Source organism: Leptonotus elevatus, chromosome 19, assembly GCF_054856555.1.
Source record: "Leptonotus elevatus isolate MCC_2025b chromosome 19, RoL_Lele_1.0, whole genome shotgun sequence".
NCBI classification, from domain to species: Eukaryota; Metazoa; Chordata; class Actinopteri; order Syngnathiformes; family Syngnathidae; genus Leptonotus; species Leptonotus elevatus.
Genome location: NC_141257.1, coordinates 17,339,181 through 17,352,457, shown reverse-complemented (window position 1 = coordinate 17,352,457; position 13,277 = coordinate 17,339,181). Strand labels below are relative to the sequence as shown.

General features: G+C 43.2%; 3 protein-coding genes across 12 annotated transcripts in view; 2 read left to right on the top strand and 1 right to left on the bottom strand.

Moving 5' to 3' along the window:
• oxsm (3-oxoacyl-ACP synthase, mitochondrial) overlaps positions 1-1,464 on the bottom strand; it is a 51,030-nt gene extending 49,566 nt beyond the window's left edge. For 4 of the 9 annotated variants that reach the window (XR_015091144.1, XR_015091146.1, XR_015091147.1 and 1 more), the window contains exon 1: positions 81-1,460. Coding sequence is in view for 4 of the 9 variants with exons in the window: in XM_086062286.1 (XP_085918412.1) it covers positions 81-1,066 (986 nt within the window). In the remaining 5 variants the exon portion in view is untranslated. Of the gene's footprint in view, positions 1-80 lie in introns of all 9 variants that reach the window. The other 5 variants (XM_086062287.1, XM_086062288.1, XM_086062285.1 and 2 more) reach the window with 2 other exon arrangements.
• Positions 1,465-1,826: 362 nt separating this feature from the next.
• Positions 1,827-13,277, top strand: part of ngly1 (N-glycanase 1) — a 35,596-nt gene continuing 24,145 nt past the window's right edge. For both annotated transcript variants that reach the window (XR_015091406.1, XM_086063301.1), the window contains exons 1-6: positions 1,827-1,988; positions 5,348-5,462; positions 5,744-5,938; positions 11,619-11,781; positions 11,891-12,110; positions 12,183-12,304. Coding sequence is in view for 1 of the 2 variants with exons in the window: in XM_086063301.1 (XP_085919427.1) it covers positions 1,888-1,988; positions 5,348-5,462; positions 5,744-5,938; positions 11,619-11,781; positions 11,891-12,110; positions 12,183-12,304 (916 nt within the window). In the remaining variant the exon portion in view is untranslated. The remainder of the gene's footprint in view (positions 1,989-5,347; positions 5,463-5,743; positions 5,939-11,618; positions 11,782-11,890; positions 12,111-12,182; positions 12,305-13,277) is intronic.
• Positions 6,051-9,982, top strand: LOC147158190 (uncharacterized). Its single transcript, XM_086063300.1, has 2 exons — positions 6,051-7,282; positions 7,793-9,982. Exons 1-2 carry the CDS (start codon positions 6,842-6,844, stop codon positions 9,788-9,790), a joined length of 2,439 nt encoding a protein of 812 aa, XP_085919426.1. The 5' UTR covers positions 6,051-6,841; the 3' UTR covers positions 9,791-9,982.

Sequence of the window (13,277 nt, the reverse complement as noted above, 5' to 3'; positions counted from 1 at the left end):
ACATTGTAAATAATTATCTTGGATCAAAGCATACCCAAGATGTTTTAAAATAAAAAATAAACAACCTTCAGTCTGCTTACCTAAATGCCCCATCTCCATCTGCAGCAGGTGTAGTAATGTGGATGGCATCTCCTGAGAGTCCGTATCCCAGCACTTCTGCATACATTCTGGCTCCGCGCTTTACTGCATGCTCCAGTTCTTCCAGCAGGAGCACAGCTGATCCCTCACCCATCACAAAGCCATCTCTCTCTGGATGAAAAGGTCTTGAAGCTAGTTTGGGATAATCATTCCAGTTGGTGGAAAGAGTGCGTGCTCTTGCAAACCCAGCTATTGAGAGAGGTCCAACACAGGATTCTGTCCCACCCGTAACCATAGCAACTGCATCACCATGAGCAATAAATCTTGCAGCATCCCCAATGGCATGTGTGCCAGTGGTGCATGCTGTGGACACAGCATGGTTAGGACCCTTTAGATTGTGCTTGATACTTATATGGCCAGCAGCCATGTTTACAAGAATACGAGGCACAAAGAAAGGGCTAACCTTCTTGTAGCCCTTTTTTTGGAAGGCTACAGAGGTAGACACTATTTCATCCAGCGACACCATGCCCATGCCAACAGCTACACCAGTGGTGAGTTGTTCTTCTGCAGTTTTAGGGTACCACCCTGAGTCTTCCAGGGCAAGCTGAGCAGCTCCAAGTGCCATAGCGGTGGCTGGTGACATGCTATTGACCTCTCCACGAGATGCAAACATTCCCTCATTAAACTGACCTTCTGCATTTCCTCTGGGTACCAACGCCGCTACTTTACAGGGAATAGTTTTGTAATCGTCCGAGTTAAGTGCCACAATTCCACTCTGACCCTTAATAAGGTTGTTCCAAGGTAAAGCCGTCCCTACGCCCAGAGGGGACACGAGACCTATGCCAGTAATGACAACTCTTCTTCGTCTTTCAGTGCTGTGCCACCTGAAAGTATGGCTTGGACAAACGGACGTATTTATTTGAAACTGCAGCCTCCCACTCTGTCTTAGTTGGAGTTTAGCCCAAAACGATAGTGATAAAGACATCATACTGGCGCCTTCTCTTACTTTTCCTAAGCCCGAACTCGGCGACAAAGTAAGAAAGCAGCGAGTTTGTAATTTACCCAATAGACAACGTTAACAGGCATCACTTTTAACCACTGATCTGTATATATTACTGGATAGCCGATAGGCCAAAACTTTTGAAGTCGCGAGGTCACCATATTACTACTCCCGATTTAAGACATTTTATTATGTATTAATGAATTATACCTGTCTAACTGCCGAATCTAATATTGGGGTCTAAGGAGCTGAGCAATAAAAGAAAAGGGGGTTGTTTAAAGCAGCACATACCGTCCACTTGTTAAAAAATAAATAAAAAATAGTGACCACCCCAGCAACCCTACCCCCAGCCATATACTAAGAGCGTACGAGCTGTATATATCTAATCTGTAGGTATGCGTACATGCAGTAGTCTGCTCGCGAGATGAGAGGAGTAAGATGGCCGCGCTGTGGCTTCAACGGTTTGTATGGGCTCTCGGCTATCCGGTAATATATGTACAGATCAGTGCTTTTAACATTTGCTTGCAGCTGGTTTCAGGCACACTTTACAAATGCCGGATTCAGGCAACACGCAAACTTGCACACAATCAATCTAAAATGTATTCCAACGTATAAAATACAACAAGAAAGCCTTATAAAGACGTTGTTGTTGCTTTTTGTAAAACGATATCCGTAAAGAAAATTATTTTGGACTGAACAATATTCATGCGTCATCAGGACTACTATACTGAAAGACCCAAAACAGATCACTGTAAGCAAGTAAGCGACTGCTGCCGGCGTTCCTCAAAAAACTAAAACAAACGCTATAAATGGCCTTGACACCAGCGGTTACAGTATTATGTGAGAATTCAAATGAAGTCTTCTTAGACGTATGCAAGTATTTACTTTCATACGCCGACAATATTTTAAGGTAAGGTTGTGAATAGACCTCCACTGCGACGACGTAACACGATCGTTTGTTAATATTGGGGCTGCAACTTCTTTCGGAATGAATAGATCTGCAATAGCATGTGCACTTTATCTGCCTCGGGTTTAAACTGCATGGTTCAGGTGAAGCAATTTCTTTATTGATGTCCGTAAACGATGGAATGAGACTTTATCTCTTCCACGTATTGTTGCAGCCAAACACTGGCTGTATGCTCAAGACTTTTTTTTTAAAATGTTGGCTATCAATTTATCTATTTAAGTACTGAATAAGCACTAGAACAGAACACTGCGTATACTTTCAGTATTGTGGCATTGGCTGTCTCCAGAGGTGCATGTATGTTAAAGCTATAAGTGTCACTTGACATTTTAAGTTACATTAACCATGTATGTTTTATTGAACATGATCTGATCAAAACAATAAATAATTGACATTGATTACAACCATAACACTATGTAAATAAAGTAGCAAAAACACTGGGCTTTTATTGTAAAATAAATTTCCCCGTGACGCGAGAAGGCACATTTATTTATGTTGAGGGGCGTATTAAAAGTATAAATTCCTGGTTTTCTGAATTGATATTGGGCTATGAAAAGGAATATCGATTTTATATCGATTTTTAACTCAGCCATAACCCTCAAAACATATGGGTTAGTCAAGAAATTGTAGTAACTAAAAATAAATAAATAAGGTTATATAGCAGGAACCAAACCCATGACTCACCATAACCATTACACCACAAATAATTATGCAGTCAATATCACAGAAATTGTACTTTTAGTTCTCACACTTCTTCTTCTTTTCCTTTCGGCTTTTCCCTTCAGGGGTTGCCACAGCAAATCAGTTGCCCCCATCTAACCCTGTCCTCTGCATCCTCTGCTCTCACACAAACTACCTTCATGTCCTCTTTAACTACATCCATAAACCTCCTCTTTGGTCTTCTTCTAGACCTTCTGCCTGGCATTTGGAAACTTAGCATCCATCTGCCAATATACTCACTATCTCTCCTATGGACATGTCCAAACCATCTCAGTCTGGCCTCTCTGACTTTATCTCCAAAGCCTCTAACATGTGCTGTCCCTTTGATGTACTCATTCCTGATTCTATCCATCCTGGTCACTCCCAAAGAGAACCTCAGCATCTTCATCTCTGCCACCTCCAGTTCTGCCTCCTTTATTTTCCTCAGTGGCACTGAGATTCTTTTTAATCAGTTCTCTTCTCCAGCCCAAACAACATTGCTGGTCTCACCATAGTTTTATAAACATTTCCTTTTATTTTAGCTGAAACTCTTCTATCACACATCACACCTGACACTTTTCTCCACTCGTTCCAGCCTGCCTGCACACACTTCATCACTTATTTTCCACACGCTCGATTGCGCTGGACTGTTGACCCTAAATACTTTAACTCTTCCACCTTCTTGGTCTCTTCTCCCTGTAACCTCACTCTTCCACTTGGGTCCCTCCCATTCACACACAGATACTCCGTCTTGCTACAACTAACCTTCATTCCCCTCCTTTCCAGGACAAACCTTCACACCTCTAGCTTCTCTTCCACCTGTTCCCTGCTCTCACTACAGATCACAATGTCAACTGCAAACATCATATTCCATGGAGATTCCTGTCTAACCTAGTCTGTCATCCTGTCCATTACCATAGCAAACAAGAAGGGGCTCAGAGATGATCCCTGATGTAGTCCCACCTCCACTTTGAAATCCTCCGTCACACCTACACCTCACTACTGTCTTACAGTCCTCATACATGTCCTGCACAACAACATACTTCTTTGCTACTCCATACTTCCTCATACAAAACCACAGTTCCTCTCTGGGCACCCTGTCGTAAGCTTTTTCCAGATCTACAAAGACACAATGCAGCTCCTTGTGTGACTCATTAGCTTTATTCCTCTATAGTTGCCACAACTCTGCATGTCTCCCTTGTTCTTAAAAATAGGCACCAGCACATTTCTCCATTCCTCAGGCATCTTCTCACTATCAAAGATCCTGTTGAAATTGTTCTGCTACTTCTCCTAGACATTTCCATACCTCCACAGGTATATCATCAGGACCAAGTGCCTTTCCACATTTCATCCCTTTCAATGCCCTTTTCACTTCATCCTTACTATCTTTGCTACTTCCTGGTCCACAACAGTCACCTCTTGTACTCTTCGTTCTCTCTTATTTTCCTCATTCTTTGCCATCTTAGTCTTCCTCATCACCAGAGTCATCCTATAGACTACCATTCTATGCTGTCTGGCTACACTCTCACCTACCACTACTTTGCAGTCGCTGATCTCCTTCAGATTACACCGTCTACACAAGATGTAGTCTACCTGTGTACTCCTACCTCCACTCTTGTAAGTCACCCTATGTTCCTGCCTCTTCTGGAAAAAAGTATTAACGACAGCCATTTCCATTCTTTTTGCAAAGTCAACCACCATCTGTCCTTCTGCGTTCCTCTTCAGGATACCAAACTTGCCCATCACCTTATCATCACCTGTTTCATGTTTCCTGCACCAATGTGTCCATTGAAGTCTGCACCAATTACAATTCTCTCACTTCTAGGGATGCTCTGCATCATTTCATCAAGGTCCAACCAAAAGTTTTCCTTCTCCTCCATTTCATATTCTACCTGTGGCGCATACCGACTAACAACATTGATCATCACACCTTCGATTCCTATCTTCAGACTCATCACTCACCTACAGGGCGTTCCTAACAAACTCCTTCTTCGCGATAACGCCTACTCCATTTCTCTTCCTATCTCCACCATGATAGAATGACTTGAACCCTGCCCGTAAAACTTCTGGCTATGCTCCCTTTCCACTTGGTCTCCTGAACACACAATATGTCCACCTTCCTCCTCTGCATCATGTCAACCAGCCCTCTACCTTTTCCTGTCATAGTTCCAACATTCAAAGTCCCTACTTTCAGTCCTAGACTCTTGGTGTTCCTCTTCTCTTTCCTCCTATGAACAAACCTTCCTTCTCTCCTTCTTCCACCAACAGTAGTCCAGTTTTCACCGGCACCCTGTAAGTCAACAGCACCGATGGCGGTCGTTGTTAACCCGGGCCTTGACCGATCCGGTATGGAAGTCATACATTTGATTCGCAAGTTTTTAAGTCGGATGCACTTCCTGACACAACCCTCTGTATTTATCCGGGCTTGGGACCGGCACAAGACGACACTGGCTTGTGCCCCCTTGCAGCTACATTTTCATACACAACTTTTAGTTCTCACACGATTCAGGCATAGTGCTAATTGGAGAGTTACTCTAATATGTTAAGGCATTAGAATCTTTATTTGTGTGCAAAGGTATGATATAAAATCTAATCTTTCTCACCAGGGATCCCAATGTGGAAAAATATAGATCAATCCGTATAGGTAATCCTACTTTTTCTACGAAGCTGCTGCCAGTCAAGGGTGCTGTAGAATGTCTCTTCGAGATGGGCTTTGAGGAGGTAAAGTGTTTTACTGCTTCTTAATGGGTAACCGTTGGTATTTACTCTTATAGCTTTTAATTCAAGTGTCTCATTAAAAATTCTTATTGTCAGTAAAAATGTACTTGTATGAAATTTATGAAGAAAATAAGCCGATCAAAGGGAGGAGTTTGCAGTTGAAACAAAAATGCTTTTTGTCATATAATGTATGATAAAACTTAAAACAGTCTGTTTTAGGCTAGGTAAAAGTGAATCTATTCCTCTGTCACAATCACTTTTCAGATTTTTTTTTTAAATTCTAGGCTGACACACACTTGGTGTTCCCCAAGACTGCATCATTGGACCAACTGAAGGTAATCAGGGAGTCCATAGCTGCTAAAAGAGAGCAGAGACTCGGTGGAGAGCAGCATGTTCACGTTTTGGCAGAGGCTACTGCAGAAAGCCCAGCTTCTTCAAGCCAAGCAGTCTCATCTCTTCCTGTACAACCATCATCACTGGTAATGTTAACTTCTGAAAGTGACAAGAATTTATATAAATCAAATGAAAATATACCAGCATTTCCGTTCTTATTCATTCAGTGGCAGCGGCCCACCATTCCTAAATCGTAGCCGAGCCGCCACTCCTTTGAATTTCCAATTAAAGCAGTTGGAGGCTGGAGAGAAGTGCAGCCACAAGCGTTACACCAGATGGATGCTGAAAAAGACAACCGGACAGCATTGCTCGACACTGCGACCAATTTACCACAAATGCGGCAAACTTAACAGTTATAAAAAAAAATCCAGTACATGTTTTAATTAGCAGTGTAATGGATCTTTGAGCCGACGTGTTCGGATCAAGTGCGAGAACGAGTCAAGCTAACCGCTACGCGCTACTACTACTACTTCAGAATAAAAGGCTCCAAATAATACATGGAGGTCAATGTAATAGCCTTGTTAGGCTTTTAATTAGCCTCTGCTCGGCGCCGACACGGCTACGTCTGTCTTCACCCACCGAATATAATCATGTTGTAAGCAGGCAAGTGATTTTTCCGCTAATTCGCGGAATTCCGCGAATTTTATCTCCCCCCAAAAAAAAAAATCTGATTTCGTCTCTCTACAGCATTCCGTTTTAGTGTTTCCGCAACTGAAATGAAACCGATCTTGCGATTGGCGGAAGTCTCCGTGTTGACCAATAAGAGCGCTTGTTATAAAGGCATAGGAGTATGCCATTGTTTGTAGACCAATAAACGCGCTTGTTATAAAGGCATAGAGTATGCCATTGTTTGTTGAGCAATAAACGCGCTTGTTATAAAGGCATAGAGTATGCCATTGTTTGTTGACCAATAAACGCGCTTGTTATAAAGGTATAAGAGTTTGCCGTTGTTCATTTCGCACACGTTTTTGCCGAGTGTTTAAAGAAAGATGTCCGTGATCGAACGCAAAGATGCTCCGCGAGTTAAGGAAATTGACAAACTCGTAAAAAACAAGTTTCGCTGGGACTGGTTAGAGAAGGATATATCGACAAATGTTGGAAAGAAGACTGTGACGAATTTGTTCAGTGACTTCATTCGGAAGATCGATCGTGCCGGGAAAGCGCTTTGCATTTGGTGCCGTGATACCATTGACTATGGCGGGAGAGGTTTCAAAGGTCTTGAAAGTCACGCAAAGAGCAAAAAACACGTAAAAGAACTCCAGTCAAGAACAACAAATTATTCCATCGCTGGAAGTTTTGGTGCCCAAACGAAAACTCCAAAACTTTATGGCCTCCATCCCTTATTGACATCACAATCGGGAGCGGTAATGGAGAGACGTGATCCACCCCAACAACCTGCACCAGTTGCTGATAGAGTCGTGAATTTTGAGGTAGGTGGTAAACTTTTCAAATTAATCGGAATCAAATTTTCGAAAATATTATAACGTAATAAAAATGGCCTTAACTATTTAACATGGTTAATCCACAAACTCAAATGAATGCTGCATGTTAGCACTTTCAGTTTTCAATATGTTGACTGTCTACAGTATGCAGTTAGTACAGAGATGATCGAAATGATTGTGTTTTTACCAGAGCTTGCTGCATGAGGTATTTTATGTTTTTGTTATGCATTATGTATTAAATTAAGAATGATTGATTAAATGATTTATTGCATGGTAAATATTATTTCCAATGGTTAAAGATAATTTATTATTTTGTAGCTAATTTGCAACGTTTTTTGTTACCATAATAAATACTCTGACATGTGAATGTGCATGCAAGTTTAGACTAAATCCTTTTTTATTTACTTTGGTCGCATGACATTTAGGATTATAATTCAAATAATTATTTAAATTATTTAATTGTTTACTGATTATTGTTGAATTTCTTTTATTCTTCAGGCAATGCTGTTGGGAGTGCTGGCCGAAAATTCTCTTCCGTTCACCATGGCCCCAAAGCTCATCACACTGTCAAAGGAACTGGCAAGGGATCCAAAAGCTCTGAATGGACTGTCCATGGATAGAACCAGTGCATCATACAAAATGAAGTATGGCCTTGCTCGCACTATGCTTGATGAGACTTTAACAAACTTAAGATCCTCCCACTTTTCAATGAACATTGACGAGTCCACCAGCAACAATCTACACCGTGTCCTGTGTGTACTCGTCAGCTATTTCTCCCCGTTGACAAAGTCTGTTGTGGTGGAACATTTAGCATCTTTGAGTGTTGTTAAAGTTGACAGCAAATCTCTCTTTGATGAACTCTCAGCCCTCATGACCAAGAACAATATTCCCTGGAGCAATTTGGTGTCTGTGTTGATGGACTCATGTGCAGTGATGCGGGGTTCCAAATCTGGAGTTGAGACGCGTTTGCGAGGGGGACCAGCACCACATCTCCTTGACATAGATGGGGATACCTGCCACCACATCCACAACGCCTCCAAGCATTTTTGCAAGCCATTTGAGTACAAGATTGAAGGACTCCATAATGATCTCTTCAATGATTTCAAGTGGTCAACCGATCTGAAGGAAGCTCTTCAAGAAATTTGCTTTCTTACAGGCATCACCTTCACCATGCCAGAGAGATTTGTCAGCCATCGATGGCTTTCAAACTATGATGTTTCAATGTCCACCTTACGCCTCATGGATGTCTTTACCATCTTCTACCATGCATTTCTTGGCAGAGAAGATAAAGAACTCTATCTCCCCACCATCATGGCCATCTACCACAAGAAGGATATTCCAAGAGAAGTCAAAGCCAAACTCAAAGACATACAATCAGCTTTAGGCAAAAAGCACATGACTGAGGAAGGAAGGAGGAGGAAGCAGAGGATCTATGAGAAGATATTCTTCACAAGATTGGATACGCTTCTCACCCTCAACCTGTACACAGCAGTTCTGCCCTTGCTGAAGAACTATGTGATCACCTTTGAGACGAAAACACCAATGATCCACAAGCTGAACGACAAGCAAGTGGCCTTCTTCAAGAAGTTCTTGTCCTGTTTCCTGAAGCCAGAGTCCATTCAAGGCTGTAAACTGACAGAAATTGAGCTGAACAACAAAGCCAACCAACTCAGAGAAAAGGATATTTTCTATGGTGGTGTCACCAGCAAATTGATGGATTCTTCCAACAAGTCGTCAGTTGTGTTCAAGTTCAAAGCCAAAGCCAAGGCAGCATATCTGGCATGTGGACTGTACCTTCAGAAAAAGTTGCCCATGAACAGCAAGCTTCTGAAAGCAGACTCTGCCATTGACCCACTTGCCAGAGGACACAGCTTAACTTTAAACCTACTGAAGAAGCTGTCATCGTTGGTCACCAATGTCCTTGATGAGTCAGAGCTGGGGAACTATGATCTCGAGGTGAGAGAATACCAGTTGGACAGTGAGTTGCCAACACCTTTGGACTCAGAGGGGAAGGCAATTGCACTGGATCGTTGGTGGGCTCAAGTCTTTGCTGTTGGAAGATACCCAACCTTGGCCAAGATGGTGAAGGCTCTCATGAGTTGCTTCCATGGGCCTCAAGTAGAGGGGGCTTTCAGTGTCATGGGTGATGTCCTGAACCCCAGAGCATGCAGAATGGACATAGCCACATACAGTTCTATTCAGACTGTGAAATATGCCCTAAGAGCAAGAAAGACCACCTCTGTCAGCCATTTTGGCAGGAAAGACATTCTGATGGATCCTGTGCAGTCCAAACTGTGCCTAAATCTGAGGTCATCCTCCAAAAGGTACAGGGAGGAGAAGGATGCAGAAGCAGCTATGTTGTCTGCAAAACGAACAGAACTTGCTGTGAAACAGGACACTCAAATGAGCAAGGCTGCCTCAAGAAGAACCATCAAAGCTGCACAGAAGCAGGCTAGAAAGACCCATTCCAAAGCAATGAAGTCTAGGAGGAAGTAGTGTTTGTGTCATGTGAATGGATTGTGCTCAAGAATGAACACTTGTATATTCCTGTAAATATGTTGAATGTTTTAATGAGCAAAAAATAGAAAAACATTATTTATGACATAAATAATTTTTGAATGTGACTGATTTTGAGTTGACTAAAACTGCAATTTTATATGGGATAGTTCAATATACATTGGAAATTTATGCTGTTGTTTTGTCTATTTCTTTGTCATCTGAGTGCATTGAAAGTACTTAAAATCACGGAAAACCCATGAGCTACGGGGGCCTTCGCCCCCCCTAGCCCCCCCACCAGGGCGCTGCCCTGGACCTAGCTGGGTGCCTGCGGCCCCCAGACCCCCGGCTAAATTTTCAGATAATTTCACTTTGGTCAAATCACATGCCTGTGTAAGGTGTGTGGCTTTACCATTGTTACAATATATTAAATTGTGTTTTTGAACAATACTTACTGGTGACCATATTCATAATTTTATATGGGTAAAATTGCAAAATCTTGTAGCCAACATGTAGCACTGGCAAACATTACATACCGCGTCGATCACAGTTATTCTCTTCAGAGTCCAACCTCTCTCTCTCGAGAGAGAGAGGTGTGGTACCAGAGCCCAAGATGTGTGTGGAGGCGAGTCCAACTATGTCTAGTCGGAACTTCTCGGCCTTGCCAGCTCAGGCAACTTCCCCTTCAGAGTGGTGACATTCTATGTCCGAAGAGATAGCTTCTGTAGCCAGGGATCTGCCCACCAAGGACCCGCCCTTGGCCTCCGACCAGCGGTCTACACACCGACCCCTTTGGCCCCTCCCACATGTGGTGAGTCCATGGGATGGGAGACCCACGTTGCTCCATTAGTGCAGGCGCTCCATTAGTGCAGGCGCCAACAAACCCCACTTCCAGGCCTGGCTCCAGAGGGGGACCCCAAGCAAGTCCGCGCAAGGGAAACGTTTGTCCATTTATGTTCAACACCATAAGGGGTCTGGGAGCCGTCCTTTGTCTGGTCCCTCACCTAGGACCTGTTTGCCATGGGTGACCCTGCCAGGGGCATAAAACCCCAGACAACATAGCCCCTAGGATGATTGGGATACACAAACCCCTCCACCACAGTAAGGTGACGGCTCACGGAGGGGGATGTCTAATCATAATAATAATAATAATGATAATAATAATAATAATAATTATTATTATTTCATTCACAGAGGGTACCTACAATTTTGTCCACATGTGTAAATACTTCAATTTAAATGAACACAAGAGTTTTTATCACATATGTATTTGAGGATAAACTATGCATTGCCAGATTGAAAATGTGAATCACTCAAAGGATTTCTCTACAATATCAATCTGGGACTGCTCCAGTGTGATCTGCTCGGGAAAGGCGGGACATTCATGTCTACCAAACTTTTATTTTGACCAATCACGGCAGCGGATGAAAATGTTGCCGTTAACGTAAGTTAAAAAGACAAACATCTTTACCAGCTAAAAATGCATGAAGCTCCTCTTGCTATTCTTCATTCAGCAAGGAAACTGTGAGTAATTCTGAATTGCAGTGTCCATGCATTCGTCCATGTTAGGTTTGTGTATGTCCCACAGCCTTGGCGCTTCTTGTTTTTGTCACAGCTGCATATCCTGCCCCCCAAACAAAATTTTGCTTTGTGATTAGGGATCAGTAAAAATCAGCAGACTCAGTACAAGATGGATTCGCGGGGGTTTGTGAACTCACAAATCCAACGAGAATTCATCTTGCAGGCAAAGTTAATGCATAGTTCCCTTGTATTTCAATTAAAATTCATGTTCCTCCATCCTTATTGAAGCAAATTGTCTGTCTGGCAGGTGAGCAACACGAACTTCTTTGTGACTCTTCAGTCTAACTTCCAACATGTGCTGCTCTACGAGAACCCAGAGCTTCAGCAGAAAGCTAGATGCTGCATTCCTTACAAGAAGCTATCCTCTGCTGCTGAGCAGAAGCTGAAGTTAGCTAAAGAGGCTGAGCCAGGTACAAGTCAATTCAAAACGGTCATTTATGCAACAAAAAATATATGCAGTATCAAATACACCGTTGTTTAATACTGGAAAGTAATGGACCTGTTATGGCGTTTTTGCAGAATGTAAACTAGGAAAAGAGGACTTCCTGGTGCTGGAGTTGCTTAGATGGTTCAAAAATGACTTCTTCTCCTGGGTCAACTGTTTACACTGCAGCCACTGTGGAGGCCCAACCCAGAATACTGGCTCACTCAGTCCTACTACTGATGATCTACACTGGGGAGCCCAGCGCGTGGAGAACCACTACTGTCAAAGCTGCCAGTTGTGCACCAGATTCCCTCGGTTTGTTCTGCTTGTTAATACAAAATATTGTCTTTTTGGTGATGTTTACCTAATTTCTTTATATAACACTAGCTACAACAACCCTGAGAAGCTTCTCACAACCAGGAGGGGACGCTGTGGCGAGTGGGCGAACTGTTTTACCCTATGTTGCAGAGCTCTCTGCCTTGAAGCCAGGTACATCTGGGACAGCACAGGTATGTTTATTATTAGACACATTTGTCACCGTCCCAAGATCACAGTTAGCTTAGTACAGTATACGTGTAGTATGTGTAGAAGTTGCCCAAACTTTAGCTGAATCCAAATAAAACATTTAATCATTCCCTGGAACCTGAAAATAAAGCATGTCTTGCTATACATCAACATAGACATTATAAACAGGCATAGGCCAATACAAATTTATAAGTCACAGTCAAAATTGTTACTTTACTCCATCCACAGCAGCAATGTCTCTGGATCCTATTATTCCTTTCCATATGGTTCGTTACCGTGTTATCCGTCCTTGTTGGTCCATCTTCCATCCTGCCTCTCGGAGAACCAATGGACTGTTTTCCTCTTGACTTGCTTGTAATTAGCTTGGGTGTCCAGAAATCTGGTGTCCAGTTATCTAGGTGTGTGGAGTGGGTAACTAGCCCTTCCACCCCTGATGCGGTCTTTCACGCCGTCAGCCAGTCTTCCCTGGCAGCCCTCCAGTCTTTCCTGGATGTCAACTGCCCTGTTCACAGTAGTCATTGTCGGACCAGAGAAACCAGATGCAAGCACAGCTGCTTGCCATTTCTGCCTGACGCACCTCCATTGTGCAGGCTGTAGGGTCGTCAGCCGGGGACCACCCTTCCCTGATGTTTCGCTCCATTATCCCCGGAACATCTCCAGGTGGTGGAGCAGCGATAGGGACCTCCCTACCACTCTCTGCAGCCTGCTTAGGATCCTTCTTTCCCCACGCCCTATCCTTCCTTCTGAGCCAGAGCCAAAAGCTCCCTTGCTCAGCCTCCTCCGCGAGGTCATGAAGAGCTCGCTTTCTGTTGGATCCTTTGACTCCCAAGTGTTTTCAGGAGCCGCTGTGTCGATGCCCTGTTGAGCCCCTACACCCGACCTCCACTGGGAAGGTAAATGCTTTCCACCCAGCTTGTGCGCACATTGTTGCCAGCTCCGCATACTTGTCTTTCTTCC

Bases quoted from the DNA above. Each gene is read 5' to 3' on its own strand.
- LOC147158190 (XM_086063300.1), top strand. From the start codon at position 6,842: ATGTCCGTGATCGAACGCAAAGATGCTCCGCGAGTTAAGGAAATTGAC. The intron at 7,283-7,792 runs GTAGGTGGTAAA...TTTATTCTTCAG, and splicing joins ATAGAGTCGTGAATTTTGAG to GCAATGCTGTTGGGAGTGCT.